Source organism: Pseudorasbora parva, chromosome 9 (assembly GCF_024679245.1).
Source record: "Pseudorasbora parva isolate DD20220531a chromosome 9, ASM2467924v1, whole genome shotgun sequence".
NCBI lineage: Eukaryota > Metazoa > Chordata > Actinopteri > Cypriniformes > Gobionidae > Pseudorasbora > Pseudorasbora parva.
In genome coordinates, this window is record NC_090180.1 from 13,199,874 (window position 1) to 13,223,133 (window position 23,260).

The window sequence follows — 23,260 nt, forward strand, 5'->3', positions numbered from 1 at the left end:
TATAGCACTAGTGGTGCTCATATGTTAACTCTAAATTCCTTAAAAACAGAACACATATGAATAACATTTCTTGAAACAAATGCAATTTAATTAACCTTTTGAGGAACATTGAAAATAACAGTGACAAATATAACATAAAAAAGTATAGAACTAAACAGAAAGCGTGTGCTGAGTTTTGGTCTCAAACTCTGAAGTGCAAATGTTCTTCACAGATAAGGACCCCATCCAAGGTACATCAGGCACAGGAGGTTATCATCAGTGGCTTCTTGAATGAGGTAGTGTACGTGGCCCTCAATGGACAGAGGTAAGCCCATCACTTTTTTATTTCTGTTCTTGATCACTCCCTGAAGACGCTGCTCTATTTCCAGAACGTGAGTCTTGGCCTAGTGTGAAACAAAATCAAATTGTGGCTTATTTAATTTACAACTATCAGTCAATCTTGTTACTAAATCTATAAATGAAATGCAACAGCTCAAACTGCACAAAGACTTCCAGTTCTCTAAGCAAGTGTATTACAACCATAATGCCTTATTTATTTATACTTAAAGTCTGCTTAGCTGAATATAAAATACATATGTCACAGATAAGCATCCTCATTCAGCCTGTAGTAACTAATTGATGAAGTACCTTCTCATTGAGGATCTCTCCTGATTCATTAACTTGTGTCTTAGAGGAGCCCTTGACAGGTTTGCTCCACTCCACCAACGGATCATGCAGGAATGTTTTTAAAACACTGATTAGGGGGGGAAATAATAAACAAAACAATTAAATAAAATACTTGCAGCCTTGGTGAGCATAAGAGGCATCTATCAAAAACCATCATAAAATTCTACAAACCCTAAACCTTTGAACTCTAGAGTAAGATCTGAGATGTTCACCTCATGAGTGGCTCTCTTTGGTCTCTCATGAGTCTGAGTGTGACTTCACAGGCCTGTCTGAACAGACCCTCTGTGCCCATAGGCCCCATTGCATGAACCATGTTCTGAGTGAGCCGGAAGGGAACCACTTCAGGAACATCAAATGTCTCCCCCTTAAGCACCACACAACACATTTGTTCAGTTACCCAGAGATATCAAGTATAGGGAGCAATACAATTATTGACACATTCCATATGACTTCCTCTCAAACCTTGTTGAAGAGGCAGTTGAAATCCACATGGACACACTCGCCGGTTAAAGAGTCAAACAAAATGTTCTCTCCATGCCGATCGCCTAGCCCAAGAATATAGCCCACCATAGACATGACCGCAGTAGAGCGACAGTAAGCAGACCTGCTGTTGTACCTGCGAAAAGCCACATTTGTCCCATGTGTGATGTTGTTCATGTATGTGAATTTCTATTGGATTACCTTAAACTCACTTTTAATATGTAATATTAAGAAAATAATAGCATACTACTGGGCATACTGAGTCATATTATGAATGTGAATAGTGAAAGCCTGTCATGTATACCAAGAGGTGGGATCAGGAAATGTCCGTAGAAACCACTCATGAAAAACTGGTGGGTGTCTGGCACACAGCACATCTTTGTGCAGCTTCAGCTTCTCCTCAATAGAAGCTGTTTTCGGCAAAAGTAGCTTACGCAGCTCTGTCCCACTGACATAGATCCCTGTTTAAAAGAAGACATACAACATTTTCACTCAACTTTGTAAAAGAAATGAAAACACTGAAAATGGATTCTGTTTGGTTAATCAATATTTTATGTTCATATTTTCTACAGTACTGTTCAAAAGTTTGGGTCAGACTTTTTGTTTTAAGAAAGAAGACCTGAGGAGTAATTTATGCCCACCAAGGCTACATTTATTTGATCAAAAACAGCAAAAACAGTAATATAGTAAAATATTATTACAATTTTAAATGCCTTTTTGTATTCAAATATATTTTGAAATGCAATTTAATCCAGTGATGTCAATTACTCCAGTCTTCACAGTGTCACACGATCTTTCAAAATTAATCCAAAAGAATGATTTGCTGCTCAAGAAACATTTATTATCATCAATGTTGAAAACAGTGGTGCTGCTTAATATTTTTGTGGGAACCGTGATACATTTTTCATGAAAATTATAGATGTCTATATGTCACTTTTGATCAATTGAATGCATCCTTGCTAAATAAAGGTATTCATTTCTTTCCTTTTTTTTTTCTAATCTTACTGACCCCAAACTGTTTAACAGTAGTGCAGTATATTTATGTATTTGTTGAGTGGCCATTTAATAAGTAGGATAATGATGGTACGGTGTTTACTTTATGATAATGACGAGCTTTATGAGAGTTTCTGACAAATGTTGAATGTGGTTAAATGAGAAGTTGTAATTAAATATTAAATAAACAGAAATGTTTAAAAAGTCATGTAACAAATATACAGTCAGTAATGGATTAGTGTTAAATCACTGTGTCAGGTTATATTATGCAACACATCAATTATGACATACACTGTAAATCACCAAGCAGAGAAATAGAGGTTATAAAATCAGCACACCTTTCTCTTTATATAGCTTTGTGAGGATGTGGCGTAAACCCGCTGTGTTGTTGACCCACTCTATTATGCCGCACTCTTCATTCAGAGGGATGACGGCATATGTTCGAATGCGCAAATCCCTCCGTCTAGACTCCGCATCTTTCCGCAAAGACTAACAAACAACGGCACATTTTTATTATGCATGTTCTCCGGAAAATCAATTCATCATTGCGGTATTTAATGAACAGCACAACGCTCCTACCTTATTGACGAGACAGTTGAACTCCATCAGCCTGCAGTCTTTCCTCAGGTCATCTTTGGGTTTGCACATCATGGTGTAAAACTTTCCATCCGAGCCTTTGAGAGAGATCTTTTTTGGCTTCTGCAAGGATGCCAAGATCTCCACCTTTTTTAAATGAAACGTATAATGATATAATAAATAATAATTCCCTTTAAAATGAGAGTGAATGTGATGGGGTATGGTGAAACAGGTGAGACTAACGGTGTCATCGAAGCCGGCGAGGTAGACCCAGTGCCCTGGAAAAGCATCATGTTTGGGGTTGGCTCCTCCAGTGGAGGGCAGGGTGGGTATAAGAACAGATTGCAGGGGGATGAGGATCTGACTGAAAGTTGGCTCTTCCACCAGTTTCTTCAGCATTTTGAAGTGTATACTCATGCTGAGGGTGCTGCTGTTCCCATCCACCTACGCAATTAAACAAAAACACAGTTCATAAATGCATCCATATCCAAGACTAAATTAAGAACCAATTGATTATAAAATACATTCTGAATATTAATAAACGCATAACAGCTGTTTCCTAAAAATCGAAATATATTTTATCTCGCTAGTGGTACAGCCTGCCCTACTGGTTTATTGCCAAGCTCCACCAGCTTGTCAGTCAGTCTGTTGGCATCTCCGATAAATTTCCCAAACGAGTCATTCAGACTGACGGCCTTCTTCAGGATCTCCTTGCATCTGTTCATACGAGTCGTATAGGAGGACTAAAAAAATAAAAATAGAAAAGCAAATCGTTTATACCTGTGAAAAGACATTTATAGTTATAACGTGGCTGAGGTGTCGTCTGACCTTTGACACAGCAGTCATCATCCACATAGCTTGCTGTGGGTAAGCTAGGAAGACTTTGGCAACAATCTCCATCAGCACAGCGAAGACCTCGTTGTTGGAGTGGCAGATTCGGGAGATAAGCTGTGAAAAGGCTGTGAGGAACTGGTAGGGCGAGAGGTTGCTAGTGTGTTCGCTGATGACGGAATTGATTTTAGTAAGCTCAACACGCATCTGGACTCGATCAGAGCGGCCAGCTGAAAAAGATAGAGGAAGCTGGTAAGCGGGATTGTTTTAAAGCAGTGAATATTTGGTTTGAATATTTCAATTCAAAAGCATTTTGAATTGGACTGCAACTTCAAAATGACCCAATTCAAATCAATACGTATACAATAATTCTATATATTTTTAAAAAAATTCTATGTAAGATGATTATATGTTTGTTCAGAGCATTTTGTTCCGTAAACAATGCACAGTGTAATGGAGAGTTTGCAAATAAACTTTTGTTGAAAGTTTGCAGCTGCATCACAAACCGTACGTAAATGATTTTCTAATGCTTTGTCTGTAAATGAATAATGTTTAATATTTTAAAAATATATGCAAAAATAAAGTTGAATGATGTTTATGAGGTAACTTATTCTTACCATATACCGATAGTATTAAAATAGTTTTATATACAATATGAGATTTATATGGTAAGAGTATGTCACACCACATTTATTTGCGTTAAAGCCATTTGTCTCGACAAAACATGCTTAAAAAACAATTTTCGGAACATTTGAAGTTTCGCAATAGAATTTATGCACTAGAGTTAAACGAAAGAAAAAAAACATTTTAACAAATTTTATCGGTAAATGTGATTTCCTTCAGCTATATCAGTAAACATTTTGAAGCACTACACCTTTTTACGTGAAAAAACCTGACTACAGTGTAATTATACATTTAAATACTGAGTAATAATAATTAACTGCTTACTATAGGGTTAGGATGAGGGTTCCGTTTAGGGTAAATGGCATGTAATTATCCATAATTTATAGTAACGTGTAACAAGGACAATAATATAATGTGTTGCCAAATATTTATACATTATAAATTACAATTATTTCGATGTTTAGCATTTTAAATCAATTACCGGCCAAAACAAATAATTTAAAATATTTCAAGGTGAATGCATATGAATCTGCAAGATTTATGAATCATCTTGGGCATTTTTGTGCCTTACCTTTTTCGAACTCATAAACTTTGGCTCCGAAGTCCAGCCATAAGGTTAGCATTCTGGGCATGGCTTGATAGATGTACTGATTGCCAAACTGAAGGGCTCTATGAAGAGAGCAAAGCATTTTACTATCTGACTTCCACACATTAGAACATTTCATTGAGAACTGCTGAATGAAAACCCTATAGGAGGATTACCAATAGAAAACAACTTACTTTCCAAAATAAGTGACAATGTAACGAATGAGGTTGCCCTGTCTTTCCAGTTTGTTGTCAGTGACCATAGGCATAACCTTGTCGTAGTATTTGGCAAGGTAGAAGTTGCCATCCTCCCATTCTGGTAACAGACAGGTGACATCCTGCATGGAAGAGAAACATTAACTGATCAATTTGAATTCTGTTGCATTTTTCCATACATGTGATTGGCTTAAATACCTTATAGGTTTTCATAATAGCATTGCTCTCAAAGTTGGCCGTCTCCTCCATGTATCTGCCCACCAGGAGCATGGCATTCCCTTTTATCTGGATTCTCTTGGGGTTTGTGAGTGGCTGGTCATCAGGAAAACACTGCTGCACACCTTTTTGCAGGACTATCAGAGCTTGATGCACATCACCCTGTAACAACAACATATTTCCTTATAACTACTATTTCAATGATGGAGTAAGACCCCTATCAAACAGCACATTTGCATTGGCACAAACAACATATAGCTTAACTACTAAACCTTAGACCAGAGCCATTTGGCTTTCTCGATGAAGAGTTCAGAGAGGTGGGAGTTCTCAGCATTCAGCAGGGCGTTGAAGGCTGTCTGGTGATGGCCAGCTCTTCTGGCTACACGAGCGCTCTGCAGCCAGCACTCGCCAACCTGCTCCTCACATGAAGACCTGCAAACTCGTCGTCATCAGTCTTTATCATCACTTTCATATCTAATATAGTATTACCACTCAATCAAAACAGTTCACCCGAAAATTACTGTTTAGTAAATGATGACAGAAATTCATGTCTTTTGAAACATACACTGCTGGTCAAAAGTTTGGAATAATTAGGATTTTCATTTTTTTCATATGCTTACTAAAGCTAAAAGTCCCCATTTACTTTCATTGTATGGAAGAGCAGCTCAGACATTCTGCTTAACTCGTCAGCTTTTCAATGTTTCAATTAAAACTTTTAACTGAAGAATGTAATTCTTGGTTTGAAACAACATGGGATTGAGTAATTAGGGGCCAAGCCCGAAGGGCTGTAGCCCCTATTGTAATTGTTAGTTTTTAGGGGCCAAGCCCGAAGGGCTGTAGCCCCTATTGTAATTGTTAGTTTTCTTATTATTAGGGGCCAAGCCCCCGAAGGGGCTGTAGCCCCTATTGGAATTGTTAGTATACTTTATTATTATTATTATTATTATTATTCTTTTTCTTCCCACTGGGTTCCTATGGCAGCCCTATGAACCGTAAGTAGGAAAATGATGAAATTTGGCACACTTGTAGTGATGCTTATGAAAAGTAATTGCTCCAAATTTGGAGTCTCTACAACCAACTCTATAGCGCCACCACCAGTCCAAATATTCAACATTTAAACTGTTATAACTTTTGAACCCTTTGATACAGAGAAATGAAACTTAGTACACCTAATTTCTCTCCTCATGTTGATCACATTCATTATCTTACATTAAGACTCCTCCCATTACAGTAACGGCCATTTTGAAAAGTACAGTATTCAGTTTTTTTGCTACTCCTTCTTCAAAGTTTGTCCGATTTTGTTCAAATTTGAGAAAAATAATCTTTGGACTGAGCTGCACAGACATGATTTAACAGATTTTTTTTATTCTTCTTTGTTCAAAAGTTATGATGTCATGAACTCAATGAGGTTGCCCCAAATTTGGTTCTGAGGCTGTATCTCGGCCAAACTTTGATCAATCAAAACGAAAATTGGTACACTTCATCACACCCATGATCTGAGGGTACATGCCAAAGTTGGGAACAGCGCCACCTAGGGGTCATAAGATATGAAAAAAGGCTATTTTTGCCTATAACTTCTGAACGCTTTGTCAGAAAATCATATAATTGATATTTATGGATTCCGCGTGACATGCCGAATCTGGTGATACCGGATATGTTAGGATCGGATGAACCACGTGACCGCAATTTTGAATTTTGTCATAAAATGTGATATCTTTTGAAATATTTGACATATCTGCACAAAATTTGGTATGCGTGACCGACAGCATGTTCCGAACGTACCTGAGAAGTTTCAGAATAGCGCCACCTAGTGTTCCCGAGATATAGGAATTTTTGCTAAAACATTTATAACTTTTGAAAACTTTGTCCAAATTTGGTGTCATTTATGTCATCTTGTTCCCTGGCTTATGCAGATTTCGACGATGTCTCATTTGTCATTTTCCAAAAATGTTATTGTCCGCAATATTGAAACAAGTGAAAAACAGTTTTTTTGCTACTCCTCTTTCAAATTTTGTCAAATTTTGTCCAAACTTGGCTGAGATGATCTTCGGACTGAGCCGCACAGAAATGACTGAACGGATTTTTGATATTTGCTACCGTTCCTGAGATATTTGTCACTGAAGTTGACCCTTTCTGTGTTTGTGTTTTTATGCTAGTTAGTTTAGCATGCCAATTGGTTATTTGCAAAATGTGCTTCTGTTCCAGACATTGAGTCATTCTGAGATTGATCTAAACAGAACTTTTTAAACATTAAATGCTGTCCATTTATTTGAAAAAAATCTTCATTTTGAGTCGACTCTCTTTAGAACTATGGAACTTCAGCAGGTGTTTGAACACAAGCCCGGCCGGTGGCGCAACGAGATGAGCGATGGACGCCGCACCCCGAGGTTATGGGTTCGAGTCCCGTGGGGGACAGCCTTATAAAGGTGGCTCTGCATTCGGCGAAAGCCCCTTCTGGGGCTTGGCCCCGTACAACTGCTTGCAGTTCTTGTTATTATTATTATTATTATTCTTCCTCCCCACTGGGTTCCTATGGCAGCCCTATGAACCATAAGTAGGAAAATGATGAAAATTAGCACACTTGTAAAGATGCTCATTAAAAATAATTGGACCAAATTTGGAGTATCTACAACCAACTCCATAGCGCCACCACCAGTTCAAAAATACAACATTGAAACTCTTATAACTTTTGAACCCTTTGTAGTAGGAAAATGAAACTTAGTACAATAGAATCCTCTCATTATGTTGATCTCAGTCTATGTCTTACATTAAGGCTCCGCCCATTACAGTAACGGCCATTTTGAAAAGTACAGTATTTAGTTTTTCCTCTACTCCTCCTTCAAAGTTTGTCCAATTTTGTTCAAATTTGAATGATATGATCTTTGGACTGATCCAAATAGAAATGACAAAACAGATTTTTTTTATTCATCTTTGTTCAAAAGTTATGATGTTATGAACTTAACAAGGTCGACCCAAATTTGGTTCAGAGGCTGTATCTCGGCCAAACTTTGATCAATCGAAATGAAAATTGGTATGCTTCATCAGACCCATGATCTGAGGGTCCATGCCAAAGTTGGGAACAGCGCCACCTAGGGGTCATGAGATATGAAAAAAGGCTATTTTTGCCCATAACTTCTGAACGCTTTGTCAGAAAATCATAATCCTGGTGTCTTTGGATTCCCCGTGTCATGCCGAATCTGGCGATACCGGATATGTCAGGATTGGATGAACCACGTGACCGCCATTTTTAATTTTGTCATAAACTGCTATATCTTTTGAAATATTGGACATATCTGCACAAAATCTCGTATGCTTGACCGATAGCATGTCCCAAACGTACCTGAGAAGTTTCAGAATAGCGCCACCTAGTGTTCCAGAGATATAAGATTTTTTGCTAAAACATTTATAACTTTTGAAACCTTTGTCCAAATTTGATGCAATTTATGTCATTTTGTTCCCTGGTTTATGCAGATTCCGCCAATGTCTCATTTGTCATTTTCCAAACATGTGACTGTCCACCATATTAAAACTAATGGAAAACAGTTTTTTCGCTACTCCTCCTTCAAAATCTGTCCAATTCTGTCCAAAATTGGCTCAGATGATCTTCAGACCGAGCCGCACAGAAATGACTGAACGGATTTTTGATATTCGCTACCGTTTCTGAGAAATCAGTCTCTGAAGTTGACCTTGTCTGTGTTTTTGTCTTTATGCTAGTTAGCTTAGCATGCTAATTGGTTAGCAGACCTCTGCAGGTTTGTAAAAGACTGCCTCCCCAGTGGCGCAACAGGATAAGCGACAGACTCCGGACCCAGAGATATAGGGTTCGAATCCCGTGGAGGGCAATTTTATAAAATGTTGTGCAATGTGTTATTTCGATTCCTTTATTATCAGAGTAAGTGTTGTACTTATCTTTCTTCCTCTTGGATTAGAAATAAGTGCGTTTTTAATAATTTTGTTCATCTGAACTTCTGTTAATTTTTAGTTCATCCTAACTATACTTCTGAACCTATCTATTACTCAAGTACATTCTATTTCTGCCATTTTTTTTCCTTCTGGTTCTGCATTGCGCTACTGCCGCATCTTTGGCTTGGCCCCGCAATCGCTGCTTGCAGCTATATTCTTATTATTATTATTATTATTATTATTATTCTTCCTCCCCACTGGGTTCCTATGGCAGCCCTATGAACCATAAGTAGGAAAATGATGAAAATTAGCACACTTGTAAAGATGCTCATTAAAAATAATTGGACCAAATTTGGAGTATCTACAACCAACTCCATAGCGCCACCACCAGTTCAAAAATACAACATTGAAACTCTTATAACTTTTGAACCCTTTGTAGTAGGAAAATGAAACTTAGTACAATAGAATCCTCTCATTATGTTGCCCGCAGTCTAAGTCTTACATTAAGGCTCCGCCCATTACAGTAACGGCCATTTTGAAAAGTACAGTATTTAGTTTTTCCTCTACTCCTCCTTCAAAGTTTGTCCAATTTTGTTCAAATTTGAATGAAATGATCTTTGGACTGATCCAAATAGAAATGACAAAACAGATTTTTTTTATTCATCTTTGTTCAAAAGTTATGATGTTATGAACTTAACAAAGTCGACCCAAATTTGGTTCTGAGGCTGTATCTCGGCCAAACTTTGATCAATCGAAATGAAAATTGGTATGCTTCATCAGACCCATGATCTGAGGGTCCATGCCAAAGTTGGGAACAGCGACACCTAGGGGTCTTGAGATATGAAAAAAGGCTATTTTTGCCCATAACTTCTGAACGCATTGTCAGAAAATCATAATCCTGGTGTCTTTGGATTCCCCGTGTCATGCCGAATCTGGCGATACCAGATATGTCAGGATTGGATGAACCATGTGACCGCCATTTTGAATTTTGTCATAAACTGCTATATCTTTTGAAATATTGGACATATCTGCACAAAATCTCGTATGCTTGACCGATAGCATGTCCCAAACGTACCTGAGAAGTTTCAGAATAGCGCCACCTAGTGTTCCAGAGATATAAGATTTTTTGCTAAAACATTTATAACTTTTGAAACCTTTGTCCAAATTTGATGTAATTTATGTCATTTTGTTTCCTGGTTTATGCAGATTCCGCCAATGTCTCATTTGTCATTTTCCAAACATGTGACTGTACACCATATTGAAACTAATGAAAAACAGTTTTTTTCACTACTCCTCCTTCAAAATCTGTCCAATTCTGTCCAAAATTGGCTCAGATGATCTTCAGACCGAGCCGCACAGAAATGACTGAACGGATTTTTGATATTCGCTACCGTTTCTGAGAAATCAGTCTCTGAAGTTGACCTTGCCTGTGTTTTTGTCTTTATGCTAGTTAGCTTAGCATGCTAATTGGTTAGCAGACCTCTGCAGGTTTGTAAAAGAGTGCCTCCCCAGTGGCGCAACAGGATAAGCGACAGACTCCGGACCCAGAGATATAGGGTTCGAATCCCGTGGTGGGAAATTTTATAAAATGTTGTGCAATGTGTTATTTCGATTCCTTTATTATCAGAGTAAGTGTTGTACTTATCTTTCTTCCTCTTGGATTAGAAATAAGTGCGTGTTTGTTAATTTTGTTCATCTGAACTTCTGCTCATTTTTAGTTCATCCAAACTATACTTCTGAACCTATCTGTTACTCAAGTACATTCTATTTCTGCCATTTTTTTCCCTTCTGGCTCTGCATTGCGCTACTGCCGCATCTTGGGCTTGGCCCCGCAATCGCTGCTTGCAGCTATATTTTATTATTTTTATTGTTGGGTGAACTTTCCCTTTGCCTGAAACACAAAAAATAAACACAGCCAAGCATCTTTGAAAGCATATTCAGAAATAAGCTCATTACTTGGCTTTCTGAAATTGAAGTGAAATATTTTGGTCTTAAATAGTCTACTGAACAGAAGTAATATGTGCTCGTACCCCTTGCTGAGACTGAGAAGAGCTCTCCGCAGAGCCAGGATGGGTTCCTTGGCTCTGAATGAGTTTTGGGTCATGAGTAGGCGGGCGTCCCAGTTGAGTTGGGGCTCAGGCTTCTTGGATCCTCTAGCTTCTTTGCTTTCTTTCTGCAGTTCACTGAAGGCATGTTCCAACTCACACAGCATGTGCAGCCTAAGACAAAACAGCTTAGTAAAAAATGCATTTGAACACCGTATTTTAAATGTAACCATTTTTATTTTTCTGAAACGGTCAATCATACCTGACTATGTACTCATATCCTCTCTGATAGGTGCCACACTCAAAACTGGCAGCTGATAAAGGGACAACCTGCTCTTTCCTGGATATTTTAAGCTTTTCATACAATGCCTCTGAATCTTGCTTCTTGGCAGACAGCAACATTTGGCCAAGTCTGACACCCCATGTGCTGGACCTACAATCTATCAAACAGAAATAATAAAATGCAATGCTTTTTCAATCTGACAAACATCTATGTTTCTAGAAATATAAAAATCCTTTACCAGAGGCAAGATAATCTTCAACTAAGTCCCACTTTGACAGTTTCCATGCTGCCTCAACCCGGTAAGCATTCAGATCTGACTTCCATCGTGGCCTTTGTAAAGGAAAAACATTCTTTAAAAACACAAAACCTGGGGTTGAGTGAACCACAGTTTCATTGAATCACCCAGAGGAGTGAGTTTAAATCAATATGCCTACCTGCTTGCTAGAACTCCATTGACCTGGGTAATTACTGTGGAGAGTTGACCAAGGCCCAACATAGAGTTCATAACCCCATGATAATGGACGAGCTGCACGCAAAGGTAAGAATGTAAGAAGGAAAATATCAGTTACCAAAATACTAAAAATAAGAAAGTAAAGAAAAAGCCCTTTATTTAATACACATTATTCAATATTTAGTTTTTATTAGTTCTGGCACAATATTTTGTTTTTGTGTATTATATATATATAAATGTTGTTGCAATCACTTCCATGGCCACAGGTGTATAAAATCAAGCACCTAGGCGTGCAGAGTGCTTCTACAAACATTTATGAAAGACTGGGTTGCTTTCAGGAGCTCAGAGAATTCAAGCATGGTACCGTGATAGGTTGCCACCTGTGCAATAAGGTCATTTAATTCATGAAATTTCCTAACTACTAAATATTCCATGGTCAACTGTTAGTGGTATTATAACAAAGTAGAAGCAATTGGGAAAAACATCAACTCAGCTACAAAGTGGTAGATGTAAAATCACAGAGCGGGGTCAGCGCATGCTAAGGCGCACAGTGCGCAGAAGTCGCCAACTTTCTGCAGATTTAACAGCTACAGACCTCCAAACTTTTGTGTGGCGTTAGCTCAAGGACAGTGCATAGAGAGCTTCACAGAATGGGTTCATATGGCTGAGCACCTGCATCCAAGCCTTACATCATCAAGTGTAATGCAAAGCATCAGATGCAGTGGTGTAAAGCATGCACCCACTGGAAATGTGTTCTTTGGAGTGACCAATCACGCTTCTCTGTCTGGCAAGCCAATAGACGAGTCTGGATTTGGCGGTTGCCTGACAGCATTGTGGCAAGTGTAAAGTTTGGAGGAGGGTGGATTATGGTGTGGGGTTGTTTTAAGGGGTTGGTCTTGACCTCTTAGTTCCAGTGAAAGGAACTCTTAATGCATGTCAAGATATTTTGGACAATTTAATGCTCCCAACTTTGTGGGAACAGTTTGGGGATGGCCCCTTCCTTTTCCAACATGACTGGGCACCAGTGCACAAAGCAAGGTCCATAAAGACATGGATGAGCGAATTTGGTGTAGAGGACCTTGATTGGCCTGCAACTCAACCCGACAGAACAACTTTGGGATTAATTAAAGCAGAGATGGTGAGCCAGGCCATCCAACATAAGTGCCTGACCTGACAAATGCGCTTCTAGAAGAATGGGCAAAAATTCATAGCTATCCTATGGCTTAAGAATGGGATGTCATTATGTGCATCTTCATAATGTATCTTCATGTTAATGTAAAGGCAGACGTCCCAAAACCTTTGTATTTTATATATATATATATATATACACACACACAGTTTTAAAGTATACATATGAATACTTGCATAATTAAATCATTATTACATTTACCCTAAATTTCTAAATATTCTGCAAAATGTAAAAAAAAAAATGAAATAAAAATCAAGCCCTCCCAAAGCACACACATCTCTACATTTGCCAGGTATTTATAAGAATAAAAGTATTCTTGGTGCTGACCTGGTCTGGCTCGAGTTGTATGGCTCTGTCGTAGCAAGCAGTGGATTCACGCAGAAGTCCAATGCTCTCGTGCTCCAGGATCTGCTCTCTTAATGACGGCTCCTCTTTCCTCAGATCATTAACACCCCTCACACCATCTGGCTCATGCATGGCTGCATACATAGTCTAGAAGACAAGTTATAACAAAGCTTGAGAGCTGATCTGATTTATAGACAAGCAATAATAAGATGAATGTGCATGAAACTCTTCAACTGTCTCTTAATATTTTCTAAACCCAACATGTATAAGTAATTATTGGGCTGAGCATAGTGTGCATGCTAATTGTGCTGTTGTAATTTAGTTTTAAAGAACTGCGTTTCATTGCATGCCTCTCTGAAATGCATGTTTCTGATTGATCAGTTGCAGCATTTTTGTCAAGTATTTGTCAAATTGAGGTCATATTTGTCATATTTTTTGGAATTTCCATACTGTACAGACAGTTTAAACGTTTTGAGTCAGTAAGATTAAAAAAAAACCCGAAATACATTTTATTTGGCAAAGATCCATTAAACTATTTCAAATAAATGCTGTTCTTTTGAGCTATCTATTCATCAAAGTGTCAGTTTTCACAGAAATCTTAAGAGCAACTGTTTTCATCATTGATAAAAATAAGAAATGTTTCATGAGCAGCAAATCATCATATTAGAATGATTTCTGAAGGCCACTAAAGCCTAAGTAAATTATGCTGGAGATTCAGCTTTTCCATCACAGGAATAAAGTTAATTGTAAAACTTATTTCCAATTAAATTACTGTTTTTACTTAATACTAAAAAAAATCTGACTGGCTCCATTAATCAGTTTTCTTCTTGCATAATAATGCAATTTTGACTCAATATCACTATTAGCCATTAGCAAGTGGCCATAACCAGCAACCATAAAAACTGTAAAATCTGTAGACTGGCAAGACCTGTAAGAATGAAAGATGGTCCTGAATGTTCTGCTTCTTCTCACGGATGAAGGACTCAAAGTGCATGACAGCACGTGTGTAGGCTCTGGAGCGAAAGGATGCCTTGGCCAGCACATCCTGAGGAATGCTGTTGAGGAAGGCTACTATGCTTTGATACTCACTACTCTCTGGGCCTAAGAGGATAAAGAAAGAGTCAGAAATACTTTCATTACTTACATTACTGCATAGGATTCAAATCAAAGAATCCTTAATAGAATGCATCACAGTTTCTACAAAACATATTGAGCAGCACGGGTTTCAACATTGATAATAATAAGAAATGTTTATTGAGCAGCAAATAAGCATATTAGAATGATTTCTGAAGGATCATGTGACACTGAAGACGGGAGTAATGATGCTGAATATATTAAAATAAAATTGTAATTTTATTAAAATTGTAATAATATTTCAAAACCTTGCTTTATAGTGCATTTGTGAGCATAAGACACTTCTTCCCAAACCTTGAAATATGTAAATATGTCATATAAGTAGTGTGTACTTTTGAGGTGCTTGATGCGGTCTTAAAAATGTATGTGTGATTAGAATTTATAAATTAAAATAAAAAAGAACAAAAATACAAATGGCCTATTATCATCCCTAATAATGTCAAGATATTAATAAAAAAATACCATCAGCTTTTATAAACTGAATACAGAACTATGTTTTGTAAGTCACCTGTTGTCTGCGGCTGTGGCTGCTCTCTGGCATGTTTTCCTGGCCTCTTGTTGGTACACAGGCTCTGTAGTTTGTGGCGGGACCATTGAGTGAGATGGTCCAGCATGGAGAAGACAGTTTGTGTGCTGAGCTGGCTCAGACTGGAGGCGTTATCCTGCAGTCGCAATAACCGCGGATCACCCTCCTTCAGAACCGCCATGATCTCTTCATTCACCTACAGGACATAAACATAAACTCTATTTAGAGCCTTTTCACTTGTAATTGACAGTTTCCTTTAAAAAAAACAAAACAAATAATTGCGTGTCCTTTTCTACAGAGCTTGAATTTGTACCTCTCGCTGCTCCTCCTGAGTGCATCCAATCAGCACATAGACCAAGATGTGGGGCAGCAGGTAGATGGTCACTTTGTAATCATGCTTTATAATGAAACTACAGCAGTTGAACACTTTGCCAGCAAGCTCATGCCTAACCTGAAACACATCAAAGGATAAAGCAAAATTAGCCTCTTGAGGTCTTTTGATAGATCAAGAAAACAATTATTGGATGTAAACTTACTTTACTTATAAGGTATCCTGCCCAGGTTGCAGACCAGTCAGAAAATTTGCTTCCACGACTGCTGAGATATATTGGCTTTTTCAACTTCGACCAGTTCACCAACTTCTGAGAGCTCTTATACCTTCAGATGATAAAATCAAGTCAGTTGTATGCCCACTGGATACAGGTTATAAAAAGCTGCTGGCAATAAGTCATGCAAAATGATCATGTCCAACCTAGTATTGAGATGTGGCTCCAGGATTTCCTGAACCTGCTCTGGGAATCTTCTCCATAGACGGCGACCTGGTGAATCAGTCCTTCCCTCCCGACATTCAAATAATGATAGCAGCTCCTGAAACAGAAGTTTACAGAGTTGAACTATTTAACTTGAATGTTTCTACTAGGGATACGCAATATATCAGTACTATACTGGTAATCATCCAAAATAGTGTGGAAGTTTAATAGGTTATCGTCAATGACAAAAATAATTAGCGTTTTCTTGTTTCTTTTTACCATTTTAAGCTAATTTGCAAAACCTGACCAAAAATCTCCTTGCTTAAGTATTATCACAGTATTGAATTAAGGTACAAAACGTAAGTGTTGTTCAACTAACAGGTTTATCTCCCTTTGTCTCATGGAGAAAAAAAATCTGAACATTTAATTAGGAAAAAATGAAATACACAATTTTTTTTTTTATAAAGTATACTAATGTTTGAAACATATTAAAGTACAAAAGAACTACAAAGAATAATAAGGAATCAAATAATTTTCAGTCCAGATTAAAATATTAAAATGTTTAAGTGTAAACAAATGTTTAAAAATATATAAAGTCTTAAAGAGTTAAGTATTTGGTGCTGTGATTATCACCATATGGTTTTGTTTATACATATTCACAACATCAAAGTTATCAGGGACAATATCTTTGGCCCAACACATACCTGCATGCCGTACGCCGCAGCATCTTGAGCTCTCACATCATCTGCATAGGCCAGAAAGGCTCTGGTCAGCTCTGTCAGTAGTTCATAGGCAAAATTTGGATCATCGATCCCACTCTAAAAGCATAAAGACACTTTCTTTATTTTTCTTTACGTGCATAACACTCGGAATACATAAAATGTACAAGCTACACAATGGGCTAACCTCTTCAAGATTCCTCTTGATACATACAGAAAAATCCCTTACCACAAATGTTGAGCCTGATCCCTGAGTGTCAGCAGGCGAAAAGTCAAGGCGACCAGGATCAATGGCTCCTAACTCCCCCAGGCATTCCCCACACAAAAGCCTGACTTCAGGGTTGACATCCTGGCAGCCCCGGAGCAACACTGTCACTAACTGTGAGATTACTGGCTCTACCATCTCACTGTCCAAGACATGTTTTAATAGAGCATTCTGTAGAACAAAAATATATGTAGATCAGTCTTTAACTTTTCAGGCCCCTGTCACATATTGCAATTGAAGCCTGGTCTGTAATAATATGCTTACATGTATTTACATACTTTGTTGCATTTGTATAATAATGTATATAGTTAATAATTATTGAAGTATAGTCTGAGATTCATATACTTGCACAAAACATTTAGATTAACTTGTTACTATCCTGACATGGTTACAGGTAATAAGATGTTTGGCATTTGCATCCAAGCTGGAAATGCTCTCTAATTTACTGAGAGTGAGTCTGACCTGGTTCTTGTAAATCATCTCCTTTAGGCTGGTGAGCGCATGGATTCGTACATCCACATTCTCATGCTGGATCGCTCGCATGGAGAGCTGCAGTGCTGTCTGCATGTCGGTGCTCTTTGAGGTTTGCTGTTGTTAAAACATAGTGCATCCCGGCCATCATTATTGAAATAATTACATTTTATTGAAATTCAAATTTTAAACTTTTACACTGTTATTTATACTTTAGGTTGTACCTTACGGTAATCTTGAAGGACCTTGTGAATGTTTTTCAGTTCTGGATGGTCCGGAAGGAAGTAGATTTCATGAAGAAAGTCTTGAACTTCCTCCCTGAGATGAAAATATCGTGAGGAAAATTATTTTATCTCCCCTCCCCAAAAAACTAAAACTAAATACAAATACATAAAAATAATATTTGAGAATAATGTTTTAGTGGGTTTTTTTTCACTATCATGCAATGTAAGCAGATAAAAACTATAACGACGAAACAAAATTGGCCAATAGCGCGAGTTTGGGGTGGAAATATCTATCTGTATGTCCAACCAATCAAGGAGGAGGGGAGATTTGTAAATTGCAAGTTGAATTTACTCAGAAAACCTGGGGAAACAGATTGCCTTAAAAAATGCAAGTACTTCAACATTGTAAAGTTGATAAAGCTTAGTAAAACTTTGTATAGATAACTTTTGTGTTTCCAGAAAATGTGAGTAAATTAACTTGACAAGTTGAAATTAGTTCAGCTATCTTAGAGATTTAAAGGGTTAGTTCACCCAAAAATGAAATTTCTGTCATTAATGACTCAGCCTAATGTCGTTCCACACCCGTAAGACCTCCGTTCATCTTCGGAACACAATTTAAGATATTTTATATTTTAGTCCCAGAGCATATGCAGTCTATGCACACTGTAGTGTCCATGTCCAGAAAGCTAATAAAAACATCATCAAAGTAGTCCATATGAGACATCAGTTGGTTGATTAGAATCTTGTGAAGCATCGAAAATAAATTTTGGTGCAAAAATATCAAAAACTACAACTTTATTCACCAAAACTAGGTTTTTCTCCACCACAAACTCTAATCACCTATACAGAATTTAACAAAATAATATCTAGATATATAGTTGAGGACATGCTGCCGTTGTCGGCAGTTGAGTCGGATTCTTTCCGAGCAATCATTGCGAAAATACCAGCGAGAGAGTGGGTAAGCTCGCCATACAAACAAGACTTGAGAGCAATTCTTGTTAAACTATTTACTTTTTTGAGGAAGGAAATACTTCAAGCAGGCTACAGTATGTCTACCAGTAGTGAAGTTGTGTGACAGTTTTAGAATTGTAATGTCCACTACAAAGAGTAGTCTATGTAAGTTAAGCTAATATAATTTGTATTATTATTTTTTTCTACTTTTGGTAGACTTTTCTTAAGGAGCATTATTTATTTTTAGATTTATTTGATGGCCAGTTGGGGTCTGTGCAATAAATATTACAGTTCTAAATAATCTATTTTGTTTTATTGTTACACTATATTACTGATATTTACAATAATGTATTGAATTTGATAGGTGTCTCTCACATCGTCCCACAGCAACATTAAAATAGTGTAGATTAGTGTACAATGTTTTATCATAATTATTTATTCTATTAAGTCCATTTCATTTATTTAACATTTAATATTGGGGGCATCCAAGTTATTTTACATATTTGAACATTTAAAAAAAAATTGTAACACGTAACTTGACCAACACTAGCAATAAATATTGAAAGTTATGTACAAACACTTATCTGATCTACTCATTTCAATTGACTTGTGAAAACTGGTTAAAAAGAATCAAAATTCTATGATTTATAGCAACTTTTTTTTTTTTTTTACAGTAACACTAATAGTTACTTTCCCTGGTAACAAGTTACTTTTATTATAGAGTAATTCAGTAACTAACTTTTTGGAACAAGTAGTGAGTAACTATAACTAATTACTTTATTAAACTAACGTCCCCAACACTGTTAATGACTCAGTTTAAATACAGATTCATCTTCCCAGCGCTGAACTACTACCCCTTTAAGGACTTTACCTTTAATATGTATGTTGTTAACACATTAATAATCAACATTACTTTTTAATCTATAAATAATTATCAATAAATCATCAAAAACATTTAGAGAAACAAACCCAAATCTAGCCTATGACAAAACAAAAGAAAGCAGGAAAAACACACACCTGTTCTCCACTATGAGGTAGTGCATGATCACTGCTGTCTCTTTAGGCTGGATGGAGATGAGAGGTAAGAGAGCAACGATTACGTGACTCAGAAGTGGACCCAGATAAGATGGGTCAAGACAGCGTACGAAACAATCCCACGTCCTGTAAACCAGCAAGATAACAAAAAAGCCCATATTCCTTGTTATTTTCTGAGCAGTGCAATTAAGATTTCATCCTCTGAACTGATTGCATATTAGATACAGATGGTTCGTGTTGAGCTTAAACCTTAAAATAAAAAATGCAAAGCAGGTGTCCTGCTGAGCTCACTGCACATTAATTAAAGAACATCTGATTCATTTCAGCAGTGCTCTCACGCAGATGGAATTTCTGATGCACACTCTCTTCAATGCACTCACTCAATCCAAAAGAGAAACACACCTGCAGCAGAGCTCTGGGAAGTCATCCTTGTACCTCAGGCCAGTTCGGAGTGTGGTCATCATTTTCACTCGGACTGAGCTGATGTGCTTTGGACCCATCAGCTTCATCAGGGCCACTAAACTGTTCAAAGCCTGAGAGGAAAAAGGGTCATAAATATACTGACATAATGGGTAACTATCTTGCCATCTCGTTTTCCCAATAGCTCCTGCAACATTCATAGACTTAGTTTCTGGTAGTCTTCACTTGTCTTGTGACATGACAAAGTGATTAAAGTAATAAAAGCCATTTCTTCAGTGTTGTCACATAAAGAAATTAAGTGAACATTATTTTTCTCAGAGAACATAAAATTAGATTTTTTGAAAGAATCCTTTCACCTGGCAGTTCCTAGTGATTATGTCTGATGAAAAACAAAATAGTACATAACATTTGCACAATAGAAGACCTCTATAGTGACCGAAATAATTTATTATTCGCTTTAATAATCCCTATATATTATAAATATATATATATTTATATTACAGCACAGAAAATTTATATTTGGTACAGTAGTCTTTGTTTGCAATTACAGAGGTCAAAAGTTTCCTGTAGTTTTTCACCAGGTTTTCACACACTGCAGGAAGGATTTTTGCCAACTCCTCCACAAAGATCTTCTCTAGATCAGTCAGGTTTCTGGCCTGTCGCTGAGAAAAGTTCAAGAGTTTGAGCTCCCTCCAAAGATTCTCTATTGGGTTTAGGTCCGGAGACTGGCTAGGACACGCCAGAACCTTGATATGCTTCTTACAGAGCCACTCCTTGGTTATCCTGGCTGTGAGGGTCATTGTCATGTTGGAAGACCCAGCCTACATGGCCCCGGTCATCCTCTCCTTGAGGATGAAAAACACCACCAAAGCATGATGCTACCACCCCCATGCTTCACAGCAGTCACAGGATGGTGTTCTTGGGATGGTACTCATCATTCTTCTTCCTCCAAACACGTTTAGTTGAATTATGACCAAAAAGTTCTATTTTGGTCTCATCTGACCACATGACTTTCTCCCATGACTCCTCTGGATCATCTAAATGGTCATTGGCAAACTTAAGACGGCCCTAGATATGTGCTGGTTTAAGCAGGGGGACCTTCCGTGCCATGCATGATTTCATACCATGATGTCTTAGTGTATTACCAACAGTAACCTTGAAAACGGTGGTCCCAGCTCTTTTCAGGTCATTAATCAGCTCCTCCCATGTAGTTCCGGGCTGATTTCTCACCTTTCTTAGGATCAATAAGACCCCACGAGGTGAGATCTTGCATGGAGCCCCAATCCGAGGGAGATTGACAGTCATGTTTAGCTTCTTCCATTTTGTAATGATTGCTCCAACAGTGGACCTTTTTTCACCAAGCTGCTTGGCAATTTCCCTGTAGCCCTTTCCAGCCTTGTGGAGGTGTTGTGGAGGAGATTTTGTCTCTAATTTCTTTGGACAGCTCTTTGGTCTTGGCCATGTTAATAGTTGGATTCTTATTGATAGTATGGGGTGGACAGGTGTCTTTATGCAGCTAACGACCTCAAACAGGTGAATTTAATTTAGGATAATAAATGGAGTGGAGATGGACATTTTAAAGGCAGACTAACAGGTCTTTATGAGTCAGAATTCTAGCTGATAGACGGTGTTCACATTCTTATTTGCAGCTGTATCATACAAATAAGTAGTTAAAAAAATCATATATTGCTATTTCTGGATTTTGTTTAATTTCGAATATGTCTCTCACAGTGGACATGCACCTACAATGACAATTTCAGACCCCTCCATAATTTCCAAGTGGGAGAACTTGCAAAATAGCAGGGTGTTGAAATACTTATTTTCCTCACTATATATATCATGTCCATCCCTTTACGATCACCATGTACCCATCCTCTGATGGCTACTTCTAGCAGGATAATGCACCAAGTCACAAAGCTCGAATTATTTCAAATTGGTTTCTTGAACATGACAATGAGTTCACTGTATTAAAAGGGCCCCCACATTCACCAGATCTCAACCCAATAGAGCATCTTTGGGATGTGGTGGAACGGGAGCTTAGTCCCCTTGATGTGCATCCCACAAATCTATATCAACTGCAAGATGCTATCCTATCAATATTGGCCGACATTTCTAAAGAATGCTTTCAGCACTTTGTTGAATCAATGCCACGTAGAATTAAGGCAGTTCTGAAGGTGAAAGGGGGTCAAACACAGTATTGTGTGTGTGTATATATATATATATATATATATATATATATACACATACATGTTTGGTTTCATCACTCTTTCTCCTCTCCACCAATAAGCTGTTGTGGTGGGTGTTTTGGCACACTATGGCTGTCGTCGCATCATCCAGTAATCATCAAATAATAAAATTATTTTAATTTTTGAACTATCCTTTTTGACCTAACCAGCCACAATAAGCAATGAAGAACAAAACATGATATCCCTTTAACAATGAAATCTCATTGGCCTAAAATCATACTCCACATAACAGTATATTAAACATTAAAGGGCTCATGAACTGAATTTTTGTACATCTAAAAAATTCAGTTAATGAGCCCTTTACTGTGTGGTCCACTTATAAAGTTAGCAAGATTTTTACTTTAAAAAAAAAAACTAATTTAGAAGTAATAGGCTATTTTGTTTGCATATCCAATATAGTCTGTACGGCATCATCTCTTAATTTTAGTCTCCTTTCAATGCTCAGAGCCATCGTTTTTGTTGCTCGAGTAATCCTGTGTCTGAGTCTCTTTCATATTTACTACTACATGACACAATTACAGGAACTGGTGGGCGGGGCCAAAGAGCAAATTATGTAGAAGTAGGTGTTGATCTTGTTCTTCAGAGGCGGTCTTTTGCCACACTATGATCTCATCCAGACAAAATCCGAACATTTTGGGAGCTTTCTTTCAATAAAAGCTGTTTTTGTACTAACAAGGAAGGTTTGAGTTCTGAAACCTGCAGGATATTTTTATATCTTATATGTCAAAAATGTATTTCTTAATTCATAACCCCTTTAATTTTATTTTGATTGGTTGATTTATCACGTTTTGTTACTGCTGCATTTCGTTACTGAAATTCTAAATTTAGCATTAAATCTAGACAAAACAACCTTAAAGTTTGTCAAAATGTATTGAACATCTACCATTTTCTTTTTCTCCTTCTCTCCAGCGCTAGAGCTCAGCAGCTGCATGTTGAAGAAAGCCAGGATGCCAAGGAGCTTGGGCTGCAGATAATCAGCCTACACAGACATACAGTGACAGTTAGCGTTATTTACAGAACAATGACTATAATAGAAAGTTGACAACAAACTCAAATGCATCCAATTGTTTACAACAAAGACATATGAATCTGTATATGAAAGATGTGCATAACAACC

At 37.5% G+C, this 23,260-nt stretch overlaps 1 protein-coding gene across 1 annotated transcript in view; it reads right to left on the minus strand.

Annotated features, from left to right (window-relative positions):
- Nucleotides 1-61: 61 nt before the first annotated feature.
- atr (ATR serine/threonine kinase) overlaps nt 62-23,260 on the minus strand; it is a 33,712-nt gene continuing 10,513 nt past the window's right edge. The window contains exons 17-47 of the mRNA XM_067453988.1: nt 23,027-23,122; nt 19,880-20,010; nt 19,460-19,603; nt 17,492-17,585; nt 17,259-17,384; nt 16,761-16,967; nt 16,517-16,630; nt 15,815-15,930; nt 15,600-15,720; nt 15,377-15,514; nt 15,046-15,259; nt 14,332-14,504; nt 13,386-13,550; nt 11,853-11,944; nt 11,657-11,748; nt 11,398-11,575; nt 11,121-11,309; nt 5,460-5,619; nt 5,170-5,349; nt 4,951-5,093; nt 4,742-4,839; nt 3,544-3,776; nt 3,324-3,458; nt 2,959-3,159; nt 2,719-2,862; nt 2,478-2,628; nt 1,451-1,607; nt 1,129-1,282; nt 879-1,030; nt 628-733; nt 62-383 (exon numbers count right to left, since the gene is read on the minus strand). Of these exons, the coding sequence (XP_067310089.1) occupies nt 207-383; nt 628-733; nt 879-1,030; nt 1,129-1,282; nt 1,451-1,607; nt 2,478-2,628; nt 2,719-2,862; nt 2,959-3,159; nt 3,324-3,458; nt 3,544-3,776; nt 4,742-4,839; nt 4,951-5,093; nt 5,170-5,349; nt 5,460-5,619; nt 11,121-11,309; nt 11,398-11,575; nt 11,657-11,748; nt 11,853-11,944; nt 13,386-13,550; nt 14,332-14,504; nt 15,046-15,259; nt 15,377-15,514; nt 15,600-15,720; nt 15,815-15,930; nt 16,517-16,630; nt 16,761-16,967; nt 17,259-17,384; nt 17,492-17,585; nt 19,460-19,603; nt 19,880-20,010; nt 23,027-23,122 (4,581 nt within the window). The 3' untranslated portion in view covers nt 62-206. The remainder of the gene's footprint in view (nt 384-627; nt 734-878; nt 1,031-1,128; nt 1,283-1,450; nt 1,608-2,477; nt 2,629-2,718; nt 2,863-2,958; nt 3,160-3,323; nt 3,459-3,543; nt 3,777-4,741; nt 4,840-4,950; nt 5,094-5,169; nt 5,350-5,459; nt 5,620-11,120; nt 11,310-11,397; nt 11,576-11,656; nt 11,749-11,852; nt 11,945-13,385; nt 13,551-14,331; nt 14,505-15,045; nt 15,260-15,376; nt 15,515-15,599; nt 15,721-15,814; nt 15,931-16,516; nt 16,631-16,760; nt 16,968-17,258; nt 17,385-17,491; nt 17,586-19,459; nt 19,604-19,879; nt 20,011-23,026; nt 23,123-23,260) is intronic.